The 19932-nt window shown below is 37.0% G+C and overlaps 1 protein-coding gene across 5 annotated transcripts in view; it reads left to right on the forward strand.

Annotated features, from left to right (window-relative positions):
* The window catches only part of LOC127840993 (ATP-dependent RNA helicase SUPV3L1, mitochondrial-like), a 127167-nt gene extending 107450 nt beyond the window's left edge, over window positions 1-19717 (forward strand). For all 5 annotated transcript variants that reach the window (XM_052369473.1, XM_052369472.1, XM_052369470.1 and 2 more), the window contains 7 exons: window positions 363-539; window positions 3531-3679; window positions 9615-10361; window positions 11643-11860; window positions 16219-16568; window positions 17329-17398; window positions 18313-19717. In XM_052369473.1, the coding sequence (XP_052225433.1) occupies window positions 363-539; window positions 3531-3679; window positions 9615-10361; window positions 11643-11860; window positions 16219-16568; window positions 17329-17398; window positions 18313-18371 (1770 nt within the window). In that variant the 3' untranslated portion in view covers window positions 18372-19717. The remainder of the gene's footprint in view (window positions 1-362; window positions 540-3530; window positions 3680-9614; window positions 10362-11642; window positions 11861-16218; window positions 16569-17328; window positions 17399-18312) is intronic.
* Window positions 19718-19932: the final 215 nt, after the last annotated feature.

Consider the following 19932-nt stretch of genomic DNA (forward strand, 5'->3'; position numbering starts at 1 on the left):
TCCGAAAACTTTAAGATTGGCCATAACTTTTGCAATATTGAAGATAGCAACTTGATATTTGGCATTTATGTGTATCTCATAAAGCTGCACATTTTTAGTGGTGAAATGTCAAGGTCATCCTTCAAGGTCAAAAGTCAAAAAATACAATCCAAGGAAAGTAATAACCTTTAAATGGGAGATAATTTCTAAACCTGCCAAATGATATATTGAAATTTTATTTCAATGCGGGGCAATAGGGGGCATTGTGTTTCTGACAAACACATCTCTTGTTCAGACCTTAGTCCGAGAATCGGTTGGTGAATGCAGGCCAAGGTGATGGCAGTTTTTATCATAAAGTGTATTTATGTGCATCTTATTTGCAGGATATATTCAAGCATGTTTGCACGGTTACAGACCACTTTTTCATGTGCAACGTCACGGACATTAAGACACTTGCAGAGCTCTTAGAAGATGTGCCCCTGAATCTGAGGTCAAAGTTCACGTTTTGTGTGGCCCCTTTAAAGGTTAGGGAGGGGCTTCCAAGGATTATGTTCAAAAGGGTACGTTGTGAGTGATAACATTTTAACAGCATTTCAAATCATTGAAGTTACTAGATGTGAATATTTGTTTTAGCAAGCGTTTTCTGATCTTATCTTATTTTCCCCTAGAGGGGATTTATGGTTTTCGCTCTGTGCGTCTGTCGGTGAGTCTGTCTGTCTGTCTGTCACACTTTTTCTGGATCCTGCGATAACTTAAAAAGTTCTTCATATTTTTTCATGAAACTCGAAACATGGATAGATGGTAAATATGGACATAATGCACATCATTAAATTTTGTCCCTACGTCAAAAATTATGGTTGCTATGGCAACAAATAGACTATAAATACTGCTGAAAATGGTGGTTTTCTGGATCCTGCGATAACTTTAAAAGTTTGTCATATTTTTTCATGAAATTTGAAACAAATAGATGGCAATATGGACATTATGCACGTCATTTCATTTTGTTCATATGTCAAAAATTCTGGTTGCTATGGAAACAAATATAAAAAAATATGACAATTGTGGAATTTCTGACAATGGTGGAGCGGGTAGGGGACATATATTGCTTGGCAATAGTCTTGTTATATGTTTTTTTGCATAGAAAACTTTATATAATTCCTGTACAAGTTTCACCAGAGCCTCCAAGGGGACTTTAGGTATACTCACGGTCTGTCTGTCTGTTTGTTCGAATAATCATGATCCAGCTTTGAATCAAAAAGTACTTAAGCTTGTTTGATAAAAATTCTGATTTAGCTTTAGAGCCATATGGGGAATATGTATGTTACTTAAGTTTTTTTATGTTAAACTATAATTATGGTTGCAATAGTTACATAAATAATTTTCAACAATCTACTGGATCCTGGAATTATTCAAAAAGTACTTAGCTAGTTTTATAAAACTCATGATATCTATAAAGGGTCATGTTAAGCATATTAAGACAAAAATGTATGTGTGTCATTAGTATAAAGTTTTACCCACAAAGGTGTAAGCTTCAGTGGTTTAAAAAATAACTTGCCGTTGTTACAAACTAAAAAAATGTGAGCATGAAAACTGTCTCAGTTTTGAAATATTTGTAACCTTTTTTTTTTAACTATGTAACAAAAAAAGTGCTCTTTTTGTAGAAAAATCTATTAGAATAATGTGTTTACACAATATGTTTATATAGGTGTTTTTGGTACATTTTGTAAATTTCATATTTTATTATAATGTGAAGCTTTTTTGATTCTCTACAAAAATGAATATATGAGCCCCACTCTGTGAACAGGGTTTAAATCATGTGTGTAAATTGTCATCCCAGATAAGCATGTGTGTAAATTGTCATCCCAGATAAGCATGTGTGTAAATTGTCATCCCAGATAAGCATGTGTGTAAATTGTCATCCCAGATAAGCATGTGTGTAAATTGTCATCCCAGATAAGCATGTGTGTAAATTGTCATCCCAGATAAGCATGTGTGTAAATTGTCATCCCAGATAAGCATGTGTGTAAATTGTCATCCCAGATAAGCATGTGTGTAAATTGTCATCCCAGATAAGCATGTGTGTAAATTGTCATCCCAGATAAGCATGTGTGTAAATTGTCATCCCAGATAAGCATGTGTGTAAATTGTCATCCCAGATAATCATGTGTGTAAATTGTCATCCCAGATAAGCATGTGTGTAAATTGTCATCCCAGATAAGCATGTGTGTAAATTGTCATCCCAGATAAGCATGTGTGTAAATTGTCATCCCAGATAAGCATGTGTGTAAATTGTCATCCCAAATAAGCATGTGTGTAAATTGTCATCCCAGATAAGCATGTGTGTAAATTGTCATCCCAGATAAGCATGTGTGTAAATTGTCATCCCAGATAAGCATGTGTGTAAATTGTCATCCAAGATAAGCATGTGTGTAAATTGTCATCCCAGATAAGCATGTGTGTAAATTGTCATCACAGATAAGCATTTGTGTAAATTGTCATCCCAGATAAGCATGTGTGTATATTGTCATCCCAGATAAGCATGTGTGTAAATTGTCATCCCAGATAAGCATGTGTGTAAATTGTCATCCCAGATAAGCATGTGTGTAAATTGTCATCCCAGATAAGCATGTGTGTAAATTGTCATCCCAGATAATCATGTGTGTAAATTGTCATCCCAGATAAGCATGTGTGTAAATTGTCATCCCAGATAAGCATGTGTGTAAATTGTCATCCCAGATAAGCATGTGTGTAAATTGTCATCCCAGATAATCATGTGTGTAAATTGTCATCCCAGATAAGCCATGTGTGTAAATTGTCATCCCAGATAAGCATGTGTGTAAATTGTCATCCCAGATAAGCATGTGTGTAAATTGTCATCCCAGATAAGCCATGTGTGTAAATTGTCATCCCAGATAAGCCATGTGTGTAAATTGTCATCCCAGATAAGCATGTGTGTAAATTGTCATCCCAGATAAGCCATGTGCAGTCTGCAAAAGCATATCAGGGACGACACTTTCCGCCTAAACTGGATGTTTGCTTAAAAGAGACTTTCTTGAAATGAAAAATATCATAAAAGAGGAAGTAGTCCCTGATTAGCCTTTGTAGACTGCTCAGGCTAACATGACACAACACTTTGCGCACATGCATTAAACCCCCTTTTCACAGAGCACAGCCCATTTTGAAAACAAAATGAGGTCGAGGTTGGGGAGTGGATATGGTTTCGGTAAATATCATGATGTGCCCTATGTTCCCATTAAAGGAGTGTCCCCACAGTCTTCTCTGAAATCATTATATACTGGTTCTACCTTGGATACAGACGTAAGTGTTTTAATAGGCTAAAATTGAGCTTTAATAAATACATCTGAGTATAATTTTACATAAAGTTAAAAACAACAACATCAAAATGGAAAACAACTAACAGAAATAAAGGAGCTTTAGAAATACAGGCCAAGGTTTGAAACATACCATAGAACACCATGTACAGCATGCAATATTGTATAACGCACACCGCGTTTTTTACTTCTGACATGGAGAATTTTTTTTTTTTACAGATGGCCAAGAGAATCAGTGAAGGTCATTCCCTGACTTATGACTGGTTGTGTCGTGCCCTGGGGGCTCCCTTCCATATGCCCCGCAACCAGACAGAGCTGACAGAGCTGGAGGCTGCATTTAACGTCATTGACATCTACCTCTGGCTTAGGTACGTATAGACATCTACCTGTGGCGTATTATTGAAGGTTACCTCTGGCTTAGGTAAGTATTGACATTTACCTCTGGCTTAGTTTGACTCGATTGGTCATTGTTGGCTCGGGGACTACTTACATGTATCCCGGGTACTCTTAAATATACTTACATGTACCCGGGAATTTTAATGCTAAATCAGTCGTTGTCAGCTATTTAAAAAAAAATTATGTTCACTTTTATTTCAATTTTCTTTTAAATGGAAACTCATAATCAAAAAGCATGTTGATTCAGTTTTTTAAGACAAGTTTGTTTCAGATAAACAACATCATTTTACGATAATTGGTAGCTTGTTATACGACATTGAATTTTGGGCGGGAATACAAATCGGGTACAGTCTGATATCGACCGGGTACGTTTAAGTATATTTACCGTACCTGGGGTACATGTAAGTATACTTAAGAGTACCCTGGGTACATGTAAGTAGTACCTGAGCCGACAATGACAGATCGAGCCTTAGTTAGGTATTGACATTTACTTCTGGCTAAGGTACATGTAGTTTTGACATCTATCTCTGGCTTAGGTAAGTATTGACATTTACCTCTGGCTTAGATAAGTATTGACATTTACCTCTGTCCTAGGTAGTATTGACATTTACCTCTTGCTTAGGTAGTATTGACATTTACCTCTGGCTCAGGTAGTATTGACATTTACCTCTGGCTCATGTAGTATTGACATTTACCTCTTGTTAGGTAGGTATTGACATTTACCTCTGGCTAAGGTTGGTATTGACATTTACCTCTGGCTCAGGTAGGTATTGACATGTACATCTGGCTTAGGTAAGAATTGACATTGACCTCTGGCTTAGGTATGTATTGACATCTACCTCTGGCTTAGGTATGTATTGACATTAACCTCTGGCTAAGGTAAGTATTGGTATTTACCTCTGGCTAAGGTAGGTATTGGTATTTACCTCTGGCTTAGGTAGGTATTGGTATTTACCTTTGGCTTAGGTAATATTGACAACTTCCTTTGGCTTAGGTAAGTATTGACATCTACCTCTGGCTGAGTTACGTATTGACATTCACCTCTGGCTTAGGTAGGTATTGACACTAACCTCTGGCTTAGGTAGTTTTGACATCTTCCTCTGGCTTAGGTAGTTTTGACATCTTCCTCTGGCTTAGGTAGGTATTGACATCTACCTCTTGCTTAGGTAGGTATTGACATTTACCTCTGGCTTAGGTAAGTATTGACATTTACCTCTGGCTTAGGTAGGTATTGACATTCACCTCTTGCTTAGGTAGGTATTGACATTTACTTCTGGCTTAGGTAGGTATTGACATCTACTTCTGGCTTAGGTAGGTATTGACATCTACTTCTGGCTTAGGTAGGTATTGACATTACCTCTGGCTTAGGTAGGTATTGACATCTACCTCTGGCTTAGGTAGGTATTGACATCTACTTCTGGCTTAGGTAGGTATTGACATCTACTTCTGGCTTAGGTAGGTATTGACATTACCTCTGGCTTAGGTAGGTATTGACATCTACCTCTGGCTTAGGTAGGTATTGACATCTACTTCTGGCTTAGGTAGGTATTGACATCTACCTCTTGCTTAGGTAGGTATTGACATCTACTTCTGGCTTAGGTAGGTATTGACATCTACTTCTGGCTTAGGTAGGTATTGACATCTACCTCTGGCTTAGGTAGGTATTGACATCTACCTCTGGCTTAGGTAGGTATTGACATCTACTTCTGGCTTAGGTAGGTATTGACATCTACTTCTGGCTTAGGTAGGTATTGACATTACCTCTGGCTTAGGTAGGTATTGACATCTACCTCTGGCTTAGGTAGGTATTGACATCTACTTCTGGCTTAGGTAGGTATTGACATCTACCTCTTGCTTAGGTACGTATTGACATTTACCTCTGGCTTAGGTACGTATTGACATTTACCTCTGGCTTAGGTACGTATTGACATTTACCTCTGGCTTAGGTAGGTATTGACATTTACCTCTGGCTTAGGTAGGTATTGACATCTACTTCTGGCTTAGGTAGGTATTGACATCTACTTCTGGCTTAGGTAGGTATTGACATTTACATTTGGCTTATATTAGTTTTGTCATCTACCTCTTGCTTAGGTAGGTATTGACATCTACCTCTGGCTTAGGTAGGTATTGATACTTACCTCTGGCTTAGGTAGTTTTGACATCTTCCTCTTGCTTAGGTAGGTATTGACATCTACTTCTGGCTTAGGTAGGTATTGACATTTACATTTGGCTTATATTAGTTTTGTCATCTACCTCTTGCTTAGGTAGGTATTGACATCTACCTCTGGCTTAGGTAGGTATTGACATCTACCTCTGGCTTAGGTAGGTATTGACATCTACCTCTGGCTTAGGTATGAATTCACATTTACCTCTTGCTTAGGTTGATATTCGATGTTATTGACAATTATGTTAGGCTTATAATCCCCGCCGAAAAAAAATTCGGAGGGGATATAGTAATGAAATTTTTTTTGGAGGGGATATAGTTATTGGTCCCGTCCGTCTGTTCGTCCGTCTGAAACTTTGTCCAGAGCATAACTCCAAATCTATTCAATGGATTTACATGAAACTTGAAATATAAACAGATGGCAACTAGGAGAAGTGCAGTGACCAAGAACCATAACTATGATCTACCTTAGTTTTTTAATTATCTCCCAGTTTATATAATTTCAAAGTCAAATTTTGTCCGGAGCATTACTCTAAATCTACTCAAGGGATTTACTTGAAACGTGTAATATAAACAGATGGCAAGTAGGAGAAGTGCAGTGACTAAGAACCTTAACTCTTAACTACCTTAGCTTTTTAATTTTCTCCCTTTATTTAATTTCAACGTAATTTTTGTCCAGAGCATAACTCTAAATCTACTGAAGGGATTTACTTGAAACTTGAAATATAAACAGATTGCAAATAGACAAAGTTCACTGACTAAGAACCATAACTCTATCTACCTTAGTGTTTGAATTATATCCCTTAACTAAATTTCAAAGTAATTTTTTGTCCGTAGCATAACTCTATATCTACTGAAGGGATTTACGTGAAACTTGAATTATAAACAGATTGCAAGTAGAAGAAGTTCACTGACTAAGAACCATAACTCTATCTACCTTAGTTTTTGAATTATATCCCTTTATTTAATTTCAACGTAATTTTTGTCCAGAGCATAACTCTTAATCTACTGAAGAGATTTACGTGAAACTTGAAATATAAACAGATTGCAAGTAGAAGAAGTTCTCTGACTAAGAACCATAACTCTTAACTACCTTAGTTTTTTAATTATCTCCCTTTACTGAATTTCAAAGTAAATTTTTGTCCGGAGCATAACTCTAAATCTACTGAAGCGATTTACTTGCAACTTGAAATATAAACAGATGGCAAGTAGGAGAAGTGCATTGACTAAGAACTATGACTCTATCTACCTTAGTTTTTAGCTCACCTGATTGCTCAGGTGAGCTTTTGTGACCGGTCTTTGTCTGTTGTCCGTCTGTCCGTTGTCTGTCCACATTTGTTTGTAAACACTCTAGAGGCCACATTTATTGTCTGATCTACATGAAACTTAGTCAGAAGCTTTGTCCCAATAATCTCTGTTGAGTTTAAAACTGGGTCGTGCCGGGTCAAAAACTAGGTCACTAGGTTAAAAAAACAAAAAAACTTGTGAACACTGTAGAAGCAACATTTCATGCACAATCTTCATGTAACTTTGTCAAAATGTTTGTCTTAATGGCATGTTGGTTGAGTTCAAAATCGGTTCCGGTCCGTTGAAAAACATGACTGCCAGTGGGCGGGGCAGTTTTCCTTATTTGGCTATAGAGAAACCTTGTGAACACTCTAGAAGTCACAATGTTTGCCCAATCATCATGAAAGTTGGTCAAAACATTGGTTTTATTGATATCTCAGACGAGTTTGAAAATGGTCCTGATTGGTGAAAAAACATGGCCACCAGTGGGCGGAGCATTTTTCTCTATATATATAGTGAAAACATGTGAACACTCTCGAATTCATATTGTTGGCCCAATTTTCATGAAATTTGGTCAGAACATTTGTTTCCTTGATATGAGAGTTGAGTTCGAAAATGGTTCCGTTCAGTTGAATTACATGGCTGCCAGGGGAAGGGGGGCAGTTTTCCTTATTTGGCTATAGAGAAACCTTGTAAACTATCTAGAAGTCACAATTTTTGCCCAATCATCATGAAAGTTGGTCAAAACATTGATTTTATTGATATCTCGGACGAGTTCGAAAATGGTCCAGATCGGTAAAAAAAACATGGCCACCAGTGGGCGGGGCTTTTTTCTTTATATGTATATAGTGAAAACATGTGAACACTCTAGAAGTCACATTTTTGGCCCAATTTTCATGAAATTTGTTCAGAACATTTGTTTCTTTGATATGAGAGTTGAGTTTGAAAATGGTTCCGGTCAGTTGAATAACATGGCTGCCGGGGGGGGGGGGCAGTTTTCCTTATTTGGCTATAGAGAAACCTTGTAAAAACTCTAGAAGTCACATTTTTTGCCCAATCATCATGAAACTTGAAACCAATCATCATAAAAGTTGGTCAAAAAATTGGTTTTATTGATATCTCGGACGAGTTTGAAAATGGTCCAGATCGGAGAAAAAACATGGCCGCCAGTGGGCCGGGCATTTTTCTCTATATGTATATAATGAAAACATGTGAACACTCTAGAAGTCACATTTTTGGCCCAATTTTCATGAAATTTGGTCAGAACATTTGTTTCTTTGATATGAGAGTTGAGTTTGAAAATGGTTCCGGTCAGTTGAATAGCAGTTTTCTCATATTTATATAGTAAAAAAAGCTTGTGAACACTCTAGAAGTCACATTTTTTGCCCAATCATCATGAAACTTGGTGAAAAGATTGGTTTTATATATATTTATATATATATCACATAATTAATGCCATAGTTATTGCCTTTAGATTGTCCAAATGTTTATTTTATTATACAAAATCCTTGTAAACACTCTTGAGGTCACAATTTTGTTTCAGATTTTATGAATCTATCTTGGTCATAATATTTATTTTTGTAAGCAAAGTTTGATGTTTGGTAAGGGGGGTCAACTCAAAATATAGGTCACCAGGTCAAATCTTACAAAAACAAAATCACTCCATATGCCATAGTTTTGATTCAATAATGATGAAACTTGACCAGGATGTTTGTCTGGACAATATCTAGGTCAAGTTTGACGTTTGGTAAAGATTGAATGAACAGACTCCTCTCAGGTGAGTGAACTAAGGCCATCTTCCTTTATTTAATTTCAACGTTAATTTTTGTCCGGAATTAAATTATATTTAATTTAAGTTCATAGTAAATATTTAACTTTTTACAATTTTTACTATCTCCCTTTATCTAATTTCATAATAATATTTTAATTTTAACACTGAAGTATTCACTGTAAAAAGAATAGATAAGTTTAAGGAAAAATACAGTGATCAAGAACAGTAATTGTTTATAGTCTTCTTTTTTGATTACCTCCCTTTCTTTTATTTCAATGTTTTTTATTCTCTACAGTATAACTCCAACACTATACATGTATATAGCGAATTGATCCTTAAAATATAAATTGATAACACAGTTGCCATGTTTTACAAATATTATTCTACTCTCTAAATCAAATGTTGTCATACAAACAAACACATTTCGGTGGGGATTTGGCACTACTGTGACAAGCTCTTGGGTTGAAATGTAATGTCACAGACAATTTATCTCTTGCTTAGGTATGCATTAAAATGTCATTTACCCCTGGTTTTGTTTGGGATCTCTTTGATGTCAACATCATTTACCTGTTTTTTTATGTTTTTTATTCAAATGACATTAACCAAAGTCTTAGTTTTTTTAATTTTATCCAGAAATTATGGCATAGTTGCAATTCCACAGATAATGCTATTATGCCTTTTTCAGTTTCCGTTTCGAGATGTTTGATGACATAGCTCAGGTACAAGATCTCCGAGTGGAGCTGGATACAATCATACAGGCTTACATGAAGTCACTCAACACAGGTCAACAAGGTCAACAGCCTGAACTCTCATATGAAGTCTCCCAGCAGAACCCACTCCAAGCATACAAGTTTAACCCAAAGAAAACTGGCGGAAAACAGAAGGAAAGTAAAGAAATGAGCGACACACAAACACTTAGCAGCAAAGTCCAAATACAGTCTATTAAGCCAGAAGCTTACATGAAGTCACTCAACACAGGTCAACAAGGTCAACAGCCTGAACTCTCATATGAAGTCTCCCAGCAGAACCCACTCCAAGTATACAAGTTTAACACAAAGAAAACTGGCGGAAAACAGAAGGAAAGTAAAGAAACGAACAATCAGACTAATGGTTTGATACAAAGTGTGCCGAATTTCGATAGTTCTTACACAAGGGAGTATTTGTTTTCAGATCCAAGTAGTATGAAAAAACAAAGCGACCCACAAAAACTTAGCAGCAAAGTCCAAATACAGTCTATTAAGCCAGAAGCATCCCACCCTAAACGTCTCAGTGCGTTTGACAACCAGTGGAAACAGAATGCAGGCAACCAGAAAGACATCGGGGATGACGGTATAATTGATATAGCTTCTTCATCTAGACAGGCCATCATTGAGCCTTTGAGACTTACCACTTACAAGAACTCGATGAAAACTCCTGCAAGCTCTCAGCCAAGGTAAGACTATGTTGATCTGATTGTGATGGTTGTGGTGGTGATGATGATGAGGAGGATGATGATGATGATGACGATCACGATGACGACAACTATAATGACAACGATAACTTAAATGACGATGGGGATAATGTAAAGTTGTCACACCTGAATAGTGCATGATCCTTGAGTATGATCCTCATTGCTACAGCCAAAGTGACTGATACAAGTTCCAATGACACTATACTAATGTATTATTCCATTTAGTATATACATCTTCTGCATATAGCTCGTTAAATACCCAAATTATCAATAACTTTTGTTTGTCAAGTAATATTTCAGCAAGTAATTTTTATGCCCCCGCTAAGATGGCATATAGCAGTTGAACTGTTCTTCTGTGTCAGTCTGTCTGTCCCTCGGTCCTTCCCAAAACTTTAACATTGGCCATAACTTTTGCAATATTAAAGATACATTTTGAGTGATGAAAGGTCAAGGTCATCCTTCAAGGTCAAAAGTAAATGAATACAATCCAAGGGAAGTAATAAGATTTAAAAGGGAGATAATTTCTAAACCTGCCAAATGATATATTTAAATTTATTTTAAAGCGGGGCAAAAGGAAGCATTGTGTTTCTGACAAACACATCTCTTGTTATGCCCCCGGTAGGGTGGCATATAGCAGTTGAACTGTCCATCCATCTGTGTGTCAGTCCGTCCGTCCGAAAACTTTAACATTACCCATAACTTTTGCAATATTGAAGATAGCAACTTGATATTTGGCATGCATGTGTATCTCATGAAACTGCACATTTTGAGTGGTGAAAGGTCAAGGTCATCCTTCAAGGTCAAAAGTCAAAAAGTACAATCCATGGGAAGTAATAAGCTTTGAAAAGGAGATAATTTGTAAACCGGCCAAATAATATATTTCAAAGAGGCGCAATAGGGGGCATTGTGTTTCTGACTAACACATCTCTTGTTCATTGTTATGTCAGTAACTTTTCATATTATGTTAGTAAGGGTAAATGACAGGATGCAGTATATAAGATCATTAAATATAGTAAAGCTTCATTTTTCAATGTTGTTAGATGATGCTTGAGAATGAATGGTACTCAGATAAAAACATTACATGATTTCTTACTGACCCCGCTGAGTGTGATACATGGTTGCAAATTGATATTATGCAAGAGCTATGTTCACCCAACGCTAATACCAGACTTGTATCAGACCATATGGGGTATCTAAGAAGCCATGTAACAAATATTTCATGGCTTTTAATTAACATGTTTTGGTGGCCCTGACATGTTACAGGTCAGAAGAGGAACCCAGCCTTAAGACAGCCCCTAAAGAGAAGCCCCGTAAGAAGGTGACCCCCAGGGAAGATGGGGCCAGAACCCCTGATGTGGCGCTGGCCCCAGAAAGGGTGCTTACCCCTATAAAGAAGAAGGCCAAATCTCCTGAGACCTCCACTGTACAGATTGAAGATGAAACTGCCACGCCTGCTAAATCAAAGAAAAAGAAGGCCAAAGGTTATTTTTTATTTTTATGCCCCCGGTAGGGTGGCATATAGCAGTTGAACTGTCCGTCAGTCAGTATGTCAGTCTGTACGTCCTTCCAAAAAAAACTAACATTGGCCATAACTTTTTCACTATTGAAGATAGCAACTTGATATTTGGCATGCATGTGTACTTCATGGAGCTGAACATTTTGAGTTGTGAAAGGTGAAGGTCAAGATCATCCTTTAAGGTCAAATGTCAAATATATGGCGTCTGTCCGTCCGAAAACTTTAACATTGGCCATAACTTTTTCAATATTGAAGATAGCAACTTGATATTTGGCATGCATGTGTATCTCATGAAGCTGCACATTTTGAGTGGTGGAAATCTCAAGGTCAAGGTCAGTCTTCAAGGTCAAAGGTAAAAAAAACAACATTCAAAGCGGCGTTCTCATGAAGCTGCACATTTTGAGTGGTGGAAGGTCAAGGTCATCCTTCAAGGTCAAGTTCATCCTTTAAGGTCAAAGGTAAAAAAAAAATCAAAGCTGAAGCTACACATTTTGAGTGGTGGAAGTTCAAGGTTAAGGTCATCCTTGATGGTCATGGTCATCCTTCAGGGTCAAAGGTAAAAATAAATAAATTCAAAACGGCGTTATCATAAAGCTGCACAGTTTGATTGTTGGAAGTTCAAGGTCAAGGTCATCCTTCAAGGTCAACGTCATCCTTCAAGGTCAAAGGTCAATTTTTTTTAATTTTTTTTTTTCAAAGCAGTATTCTCATGAAGCTGCACCTTTTGAGTGGTGGAAGTTAAGGTCAAGGTTATCCTTAAAGGTCAATTTTTTTTTTTAATTCAAAGCGGCGCAATAGGAGGCATTGTGTTTCTGACAAACACATCTCTTGTTTTCAATACTTTTGGTTTATTGCAAACCATGTTATTACAAAGAATGTACTCAAATTGTGTGTTCATGTATAATCCAATATGATTTGTTACCTAACATTATAATATATATATACTAGTTATATATTATGTTTATTTTTGAAATGATAATTTCATTTCTTGAACAGGTCTGTATCCATAAGTTATTATTTGCTGGAAAAAAAATGATGGAAATTTGAATTCCCAATTATTTAAATTCTGTGCATTCATGTACTGATGTAGGCTTAACTGATTATTTTAATACATGTAAGATACATGTACCTGTAGGACGGTTTTGGGGTTCATAAGTAAGGACAATGTCCTTTTTCAGCCCTCTGTCATGCAGACTTCTTAAAGAAAAGCTTTGTGTGGGTCCCGTGTATTTTATATAGTATGATGTGGTGACTGATTAAGTGTGTATTTAGTATAGTTTACTGTTAAAGGGGCCTTTTCACGTTTTGGTAAATTGACAAAATGAAAAAAATTGTTTCAGATTCGCAAATTTTCGTTTTAGATATGATATTTGTGAGGAAATAAAAATACTGAACATTTACCATGCTCTTAAATGTCCATTATAAGCATCTTTTGACGATTTGAAAACCTGAAAATAATAAAGCGTTGCAACGTGAAATGATTGAATAATTTGAAAAGTTCTGTTGTTGTCGTTATATTTTGGGAAACTACAAGGATTGCTTATATAAGTAAAAAATACATCCACTGGTAGCATGAGCACAGATGGTCGAGTGGTCTAAGCGGGAGACTTTTTACTCCAGGATTCCAGGGGTCAGTGGTTGAGCCCAGTTGAGGGTTACTTTTTTATTGCATTCTTGTTGTTTTTTTACTGGAGATTTTTAGGTCCAATGTTTAAATTAATCAATATACAGCATTTAATGACAAGCTTCAATACATGCCAAAATCTGTGAAAAGGCCCCTTTAAGATACACATTTTGCATTTTATGGTATATATCTTGACAAATAAAAAACATAGGATGATTTTAAACTCTTTTTAGCTCATCTATTTTTTGAAAAAAAATTATGAGCTATTGTCATCACCTTGGCGTCGGCGTCGGCGTTGGCGTCCGATTAAGTTTTGCGTTTAGGTCCACTTTTCTCAGAAAGTATCAATGCTATTGCATTCAAACTTGGTACACTTACTTACTATCATGAGGGAACTGGGCAGGCAAAGTTAGATAACTCTGGCGTGCATTTTGACTGAATTATGTGCCCTTTTTATACTTAGAAAATTGAAAATTTTGGTTAAGTTTTGCATTTAGGTCCACTTTTTTCAGAAAGTATCAAAGCTATTGCATTCAAACTTGGTACACTTACGAACTATTATGAGGGGACTGGGCAGGCAAAGTAAGATATATCTGGCGTGCATTTTGACAGAATTATGTGCCCTTTTTATACTTAGAAAATTGAAAATTTTGGTTAAGTTTTGTGTTTAGGTCCATTTTATTCCTTAAGTATCAAAGCTATTGCTTTCATACTTGCAACACTTACTAACTATCATAAGGGGACTGTGCAGGCAAAGTAATGTAACTCTGACTGGCATTTTGACAGAATTATGTGCCCTTTTTATACTTAGAAAATTGAAAATTTGGTTATGTTTTGTGTTTAGGTCCACTTTATTCCTACAGTATCAAAGCTATTGCTTTCATACTTGCAACACTTATTAACTATCGTAAGGGGACTGTGCAGGCAAAGTTATGTAACTCTGACTGGCATTTGGACGGAATTATGGGCCCTTTATACTTAGAAAATTGAAAGTTTGGTTAAGTTTTGTGTTTTGGTCCACTTTACCCCTAAAGTATCATAGATATTGCTTTCATACTTGGAACACTCGCAAACTATCATAAGGGTACAGTAAAAGGACAAGTTGCATAACTCTGGATGTCATTTTTACGGAATTATGGCCCTTTTTTGACTTCGTAACTTTGAATATATGGTTAAATTTTGAGTTTCGATCCACTTTACTTCTTAAGTATCAAGGCTATTGCTTTCAAACTTCAAACTTTCATGCTATCATGAGGTTACTGTACCTGGCAAGTTGAATTTTACCTTGACCTTTGAATGACCTTGACTCTCAAGGTCAAATTATTAAATTTTGCTAAAATTGCCATAACTTCTTTATTTATGATTAGATTTGATTGATACTTTGACAAAACTACTCTTACCTGACATACCACAATAGACTCCACCCAAACCATCGCCCGTGCCCCCCCCCTTCCCCCCCCCCACCCCCGAATCCCACCCCCCCCTATTTTTTTTATTTTTTTTAAGATCATCTCACAAATGACCACCACACCCTCACACTATACCCCCCCCCCCCACCCCACCCCTCCCCAATTTTATTTTTTTTTAACGGTTAAAAAACCAAACTATTTATTTAGATTATTTTATGTTTGAAATACCGTCCAACCATCGCACCCAAGAATCCCCACCCCCCACCCCCCCTCCCCCCACCCGAATACCCCCCCCCCCTAATTTTTTTTTTTTAAGATCATCTCACAAATTACCACCACCACACCCTCACACTATACCCCCCCCCCCCCAATTTTTTTTTGAAATGGTAAAAAAACAAATATTTATTTTTATTATTTTATGTTTGAAATACCGTCCAACCATGGCACCCAAGAATCCCCACCCCCACCCCCCCCACCTCTCCCCCCCCCCCCGATTTTTGATTTTCCTTTTTTTCGCATTTTTTGAAGATAATGTAATAAATGTCCACACCGCCACACAATGCACCCCTCTTCACTCCACCCCTCCCTTCTTTGTGATTGAAAATGAGAGTCCCTTCACCTTTAAAAAGAAAGTAGATGAGCGGTCTGCACCCGCAAGGCGGTGCTCTTGTTAAACTTTGTTATCAAGTACATTGGCCTGAGTGGTTTAATGCTACATGAAGATGCAGGGGCTTGACTGGAGCTGCACTAGGCACATATGGCATGTTTGCATCATGCAGGTCATTTATACCATCAGAAATATGTTTTAACATAAAGTTAATGTTATGAAGAACAATAAGGCCAAAATAATTGAGATTGTAACCTGTCAACTTTTTATGCAATTACAACAAAAAGTAAAATTGTACAGCTTTTGGGCGAATTTATCTACGTGTTTATTGACAATAACAATCAAAATTTGGCATATTTCATGTTTATATTTTCAATTTTGGGCCTCGGTAAATAATGTATTGGTAAATAATGTATTGTGCTGTACTGTAAGGTTTAAACGTGTTTGAATCCAAGACTGGCAGCAGCCGCAGCATATCTTGTTTGGTGATTGATTGCGAAATAATTTGTGTTGTCACACTCCCCCTTCCTATGATACACATTGTTGGTAACTGTACACTGATTACTGGTTAATTATTTTGATTCCTTAGGAAAAGTTTGAGCAGGTAAACTAACTGTCGAACTTTGGTTAGGTGACTAAAAGTGGCAAAATCACCAAACAAACAATGAATCATTGTTTCTTAGGTTGTGCAACAGAAGATGAGGGTGTTCTTTCACCCAAGCAGGAGCCAGTCAAGTCACCAAAAGGCAAAAAGGGGACGAAAAAGGAAATGGAAGGCGAGACGGAAGATGAATCAGCATTGTCCCCATCAGAAGAACCTATGTCCCCTAAAGGGAAGAAGAAGAAAGGGACAGAAGGGAAAAATGAGGAAGCAGGCCCATCAGGGAAGGGCACTCAGGTTGTTAAGAAAGGGGCAAAGGTCAAGAAAGGACAGGCTTTGACATGCGGGGAAGGTTTGTCGCCTTCTGAGGAGGCCCTAGGTGGAGAGAAAAAGACGAAGAAAATGAAGAAGAAAGCTGTAAAGGATGAGGAGGTATTTTACACATAATGCCAAAAAAAACACACTTTAAGCATGTTTAGTGCTTACTATGTCAATAGCCTACTAGCAAGATTGAATTCGGCTACTTTTTCTTTGTAAAGGTCTATAAAACAGCCAACTTGAAAATTTGTATTTTATGTGTTTAATTTGGCTATAACAAAAATTAAGCCAGTATAGTCTTGATGTTTATAGAACTATCATTTCAATGCCTTGATTCTGTAGATATGAGGTAGTTCAATTGCATTAAATAGATTGCTTGATACTGTGTTTCATTAGGCATTTTTCATATGGTCTTACAATTTTGATTTTTGGGATAGAAATAATGTAATGCAAACCTTGAAATCTAAATGAGATATCAACTTGAAACTTCTTAGGCAGAATGAGCTGATGTGAATAAAGTGCAGTGCTCAAGAGTCATTACTTTGGCTTTTATGTGTTTGGAGTTATTGCCCTTTGTTACCATTTATATGCTTATAAACTTTGTCCAGAGCACAACTTAAAAACTATAAGACGTATCAACTAGAAACTTACAGGTATTATGTTGATAGGTCTCATAAGACCTCTGACAATTCTGCATGCGGGGCTATTTCAGGCACATCAATTGCAGTTCTAGTTTAACCATATTTGCCCAAGTTGTTTGATGTAATACCCATTCGAGTGAAATAAAAAAGAGGAGTTTAAACCTTTCCAAAATGTTCTCATGGTAAGACTTGGAACATTCAATTACTTTGTTTACTATGTTATTCTATTTAAGACTGATGAGAAAGATGAGGAAGAGACGGAGGCTCCAAAACCCAAAGAAAGAAAAAAGAAAGCAAAGAAAGGTAAGAGAAATTTGTTTTTTAATTAATACATATCAACAGAGTAATGCCCTTATAACCACACTTTTGTCAATTTTTAAGCCCCCGAATTGTGGCATATAGTTTTTGAACTGTCTGTCATTCAGTCTGTCCGTCTGTCCGAAAACTTTAACATTGGTCATAACTTGATTTTTGGCATGCATGTGTATCTCATGGAGCTGCACATTTTGAGTGGTGAAAGGTCAAGGTCATCCTTCAAGGTCAAAAATATGGCGTCTGTCCGTCCGTCTGAAGACTTTAATATTGGTCATAACTTTGCAATATTGAAGATGGCAACTTGATATTTTGCATACATGTGTATCTCATGGAGCTGCACATTTTGAGTGATGAAAGGTGGTCAAGGTCAAGGTCGTCCTTCAAGGTCAAAGGTAAAATATATGGCTCTGTCCGTCCTTTCGAAAACTTTACCATTTGTCATAAGACATTTTCACATGATGTGGCCCCTATTTGTTTTTATGCTCCCCCCAAATTATTTTTTTACGGGGGGAGCATATAATCGCCGCTTCGTCTGTCCGTGCGTGTGTCCGTCCGTGCACAATTTTTGTCCGGGCTAGTTCTCAGCAATTAATGACCGGAATTCAATTAAACTTTATGGGAAGCTTCACTACCAAGCGGAGATGTGCATATTATCAGCTGGTTCTAGTCGGATGATTTTTCCCAGAGTTATGGCCCTTTGAAATTTTCCATTAACTGTACATATAATGCAATTCTTGTCCCCCAAACTACTAGACTTTTCCTTTTATCTGAATATATAGTGCAATATTGTGACAAAAAAACAAACTTTGGGGAGCATCACCCGTCTCCGATGGTTTCTTGTTTAGTTTACTTATAAGAATATTTGAATGAAAACATGTGTCACCGTTTGTCTTATTTTCCAGCTCTGCTCCATCAGAACAGCTTCCGGAAAAAAACAATAAAAAAAATAATAAAAAAGTAATAAAAAAAGGAGGTAGAAGTCACAAATGATAGTGAGGATCTCTTTGAAAGTCCCACTGAAGACACTCCTAATGTCATAAACTTCTGGGCAGAGCGTCCAAAGGCGCCAGATGATCCATCGACAGATATGGGTTTAGTTCACACAGAAACAACAGGCACACTTAAAGATGTCGCTTACGAAGAGATCAAATTTTCAGCAGGAGACTCTGTTGAGATTTCAGGTGACTTGGGTAAAGAGGTTGTTAATCAGGAAGTAACTTTTGATAAGGAGTTGGAAGAGGAAATTGCAAAAAGCCTGAAAATGCAGATGAAACGTACGATTTACAAGCCGTTGGAAAAAGAATATGCCCGTCTGGAACGGATTGAAAACATTGACATTGCTAAAGATTTTGAGAGTGCTGTAAAGGAGAAGGAAAAGGCTCACAAGTTTGTTGGGAAAATGCAAGATACAGTAGAGGTTTACGGGAAGCTTACAAGAAGGCTGCTGAAGGAAAAGATGCTGTCGGAGAGGATTTTGAAACAGCTGGAAACAGAGTGGGAGGAGAGAAGGAAGGGGGGACAGCAGAGCTGATATGAACTTGTGTCTGTTAGAACAAATGAGCCTCCCTATGAGAAAACAGGGCGTAATGCATGTGTGTAAAATGTACTCCCAGATTGGCCTTTGTAGTCTGTAATCAGGGATGATACTTTTGGCATAGGGTTTAGTTTAAAAGAGACTTCCTGTAAACTGGAAAAACCATTTAATTATAAAGGTTCGTCCCTGATTAGCCTGTGTGGACTGTCTCATATGGGAAGACACTATGCATATGCATTAAACAACATTTTCCCAGGTAAATAATTGATTACTACCTGTTATATAAACGTTATCATTATTCGTTTACTTTTCATAGCACTCATTGCTGTAATGTTGAGACTTCTTTGAGCAGTTTCCACATTTTGATTGTTCATAAACCAAAGAAATGTGAAACCAAATCATGTTTTGTTTTTACATGTTTTGCATCATCGCGGTAAATGACTGATGAGCAAATCATACAATTTATAAACAGAATGTTAGTTTAATTTAGTACTTACTATATTTGTTGTTTAATGCGCCGCAGTAGGTGTCAACTTAGGTTTTTATTGCATTGCGCCCGGTTTCGTGGACTGGACAACCGTTTTTCAAACAAATCGATGCTGTTCATGTGACTTGCATGTTCCAAAATAGGCGACCTGACACTTAAAAACTTAAAAGTGACGATTGGCATGGAATTGTTCAATCAAAAGTACACTCGCCCCGCTCTGTTGCTGTATTCCAATAAACTCTTGATAATAAATGTAATTAAAGCAATAAAAAGCGGTTCAAATATTCTTATATATTTATAAACTAATAATCATTTTATATAATCGCTAATTTAGAAATTGTAGATTTCGGTCGACTCTTTGGTCGCTTAAAAAGTAAGCAAAGCAGTTTATATTCTCATACAGAATCCGTTGAGTGGCACATCACGTGTGGCCATTGGGGTTCGGCACAATATTAGCAAGCGCGACGCACGATGACACACTTGACAATATACATGTATGTG

This window comes from Dreissena polymorpha, chromosome 8, assembly GCF_020536995.1.
Source record: "Dreissena polymorpha isolate Duluth1 chromosome 8, UMN_Dpol_1.0, whole genome shotgun sequence".
In the NCBI taxonomy this organism is placed as follows: Eukaryota; Metazoa; Mollusca; class Bivalvia; order Myida; family Dreissenidae; genus Dreissena; species Dreissena polymorpha.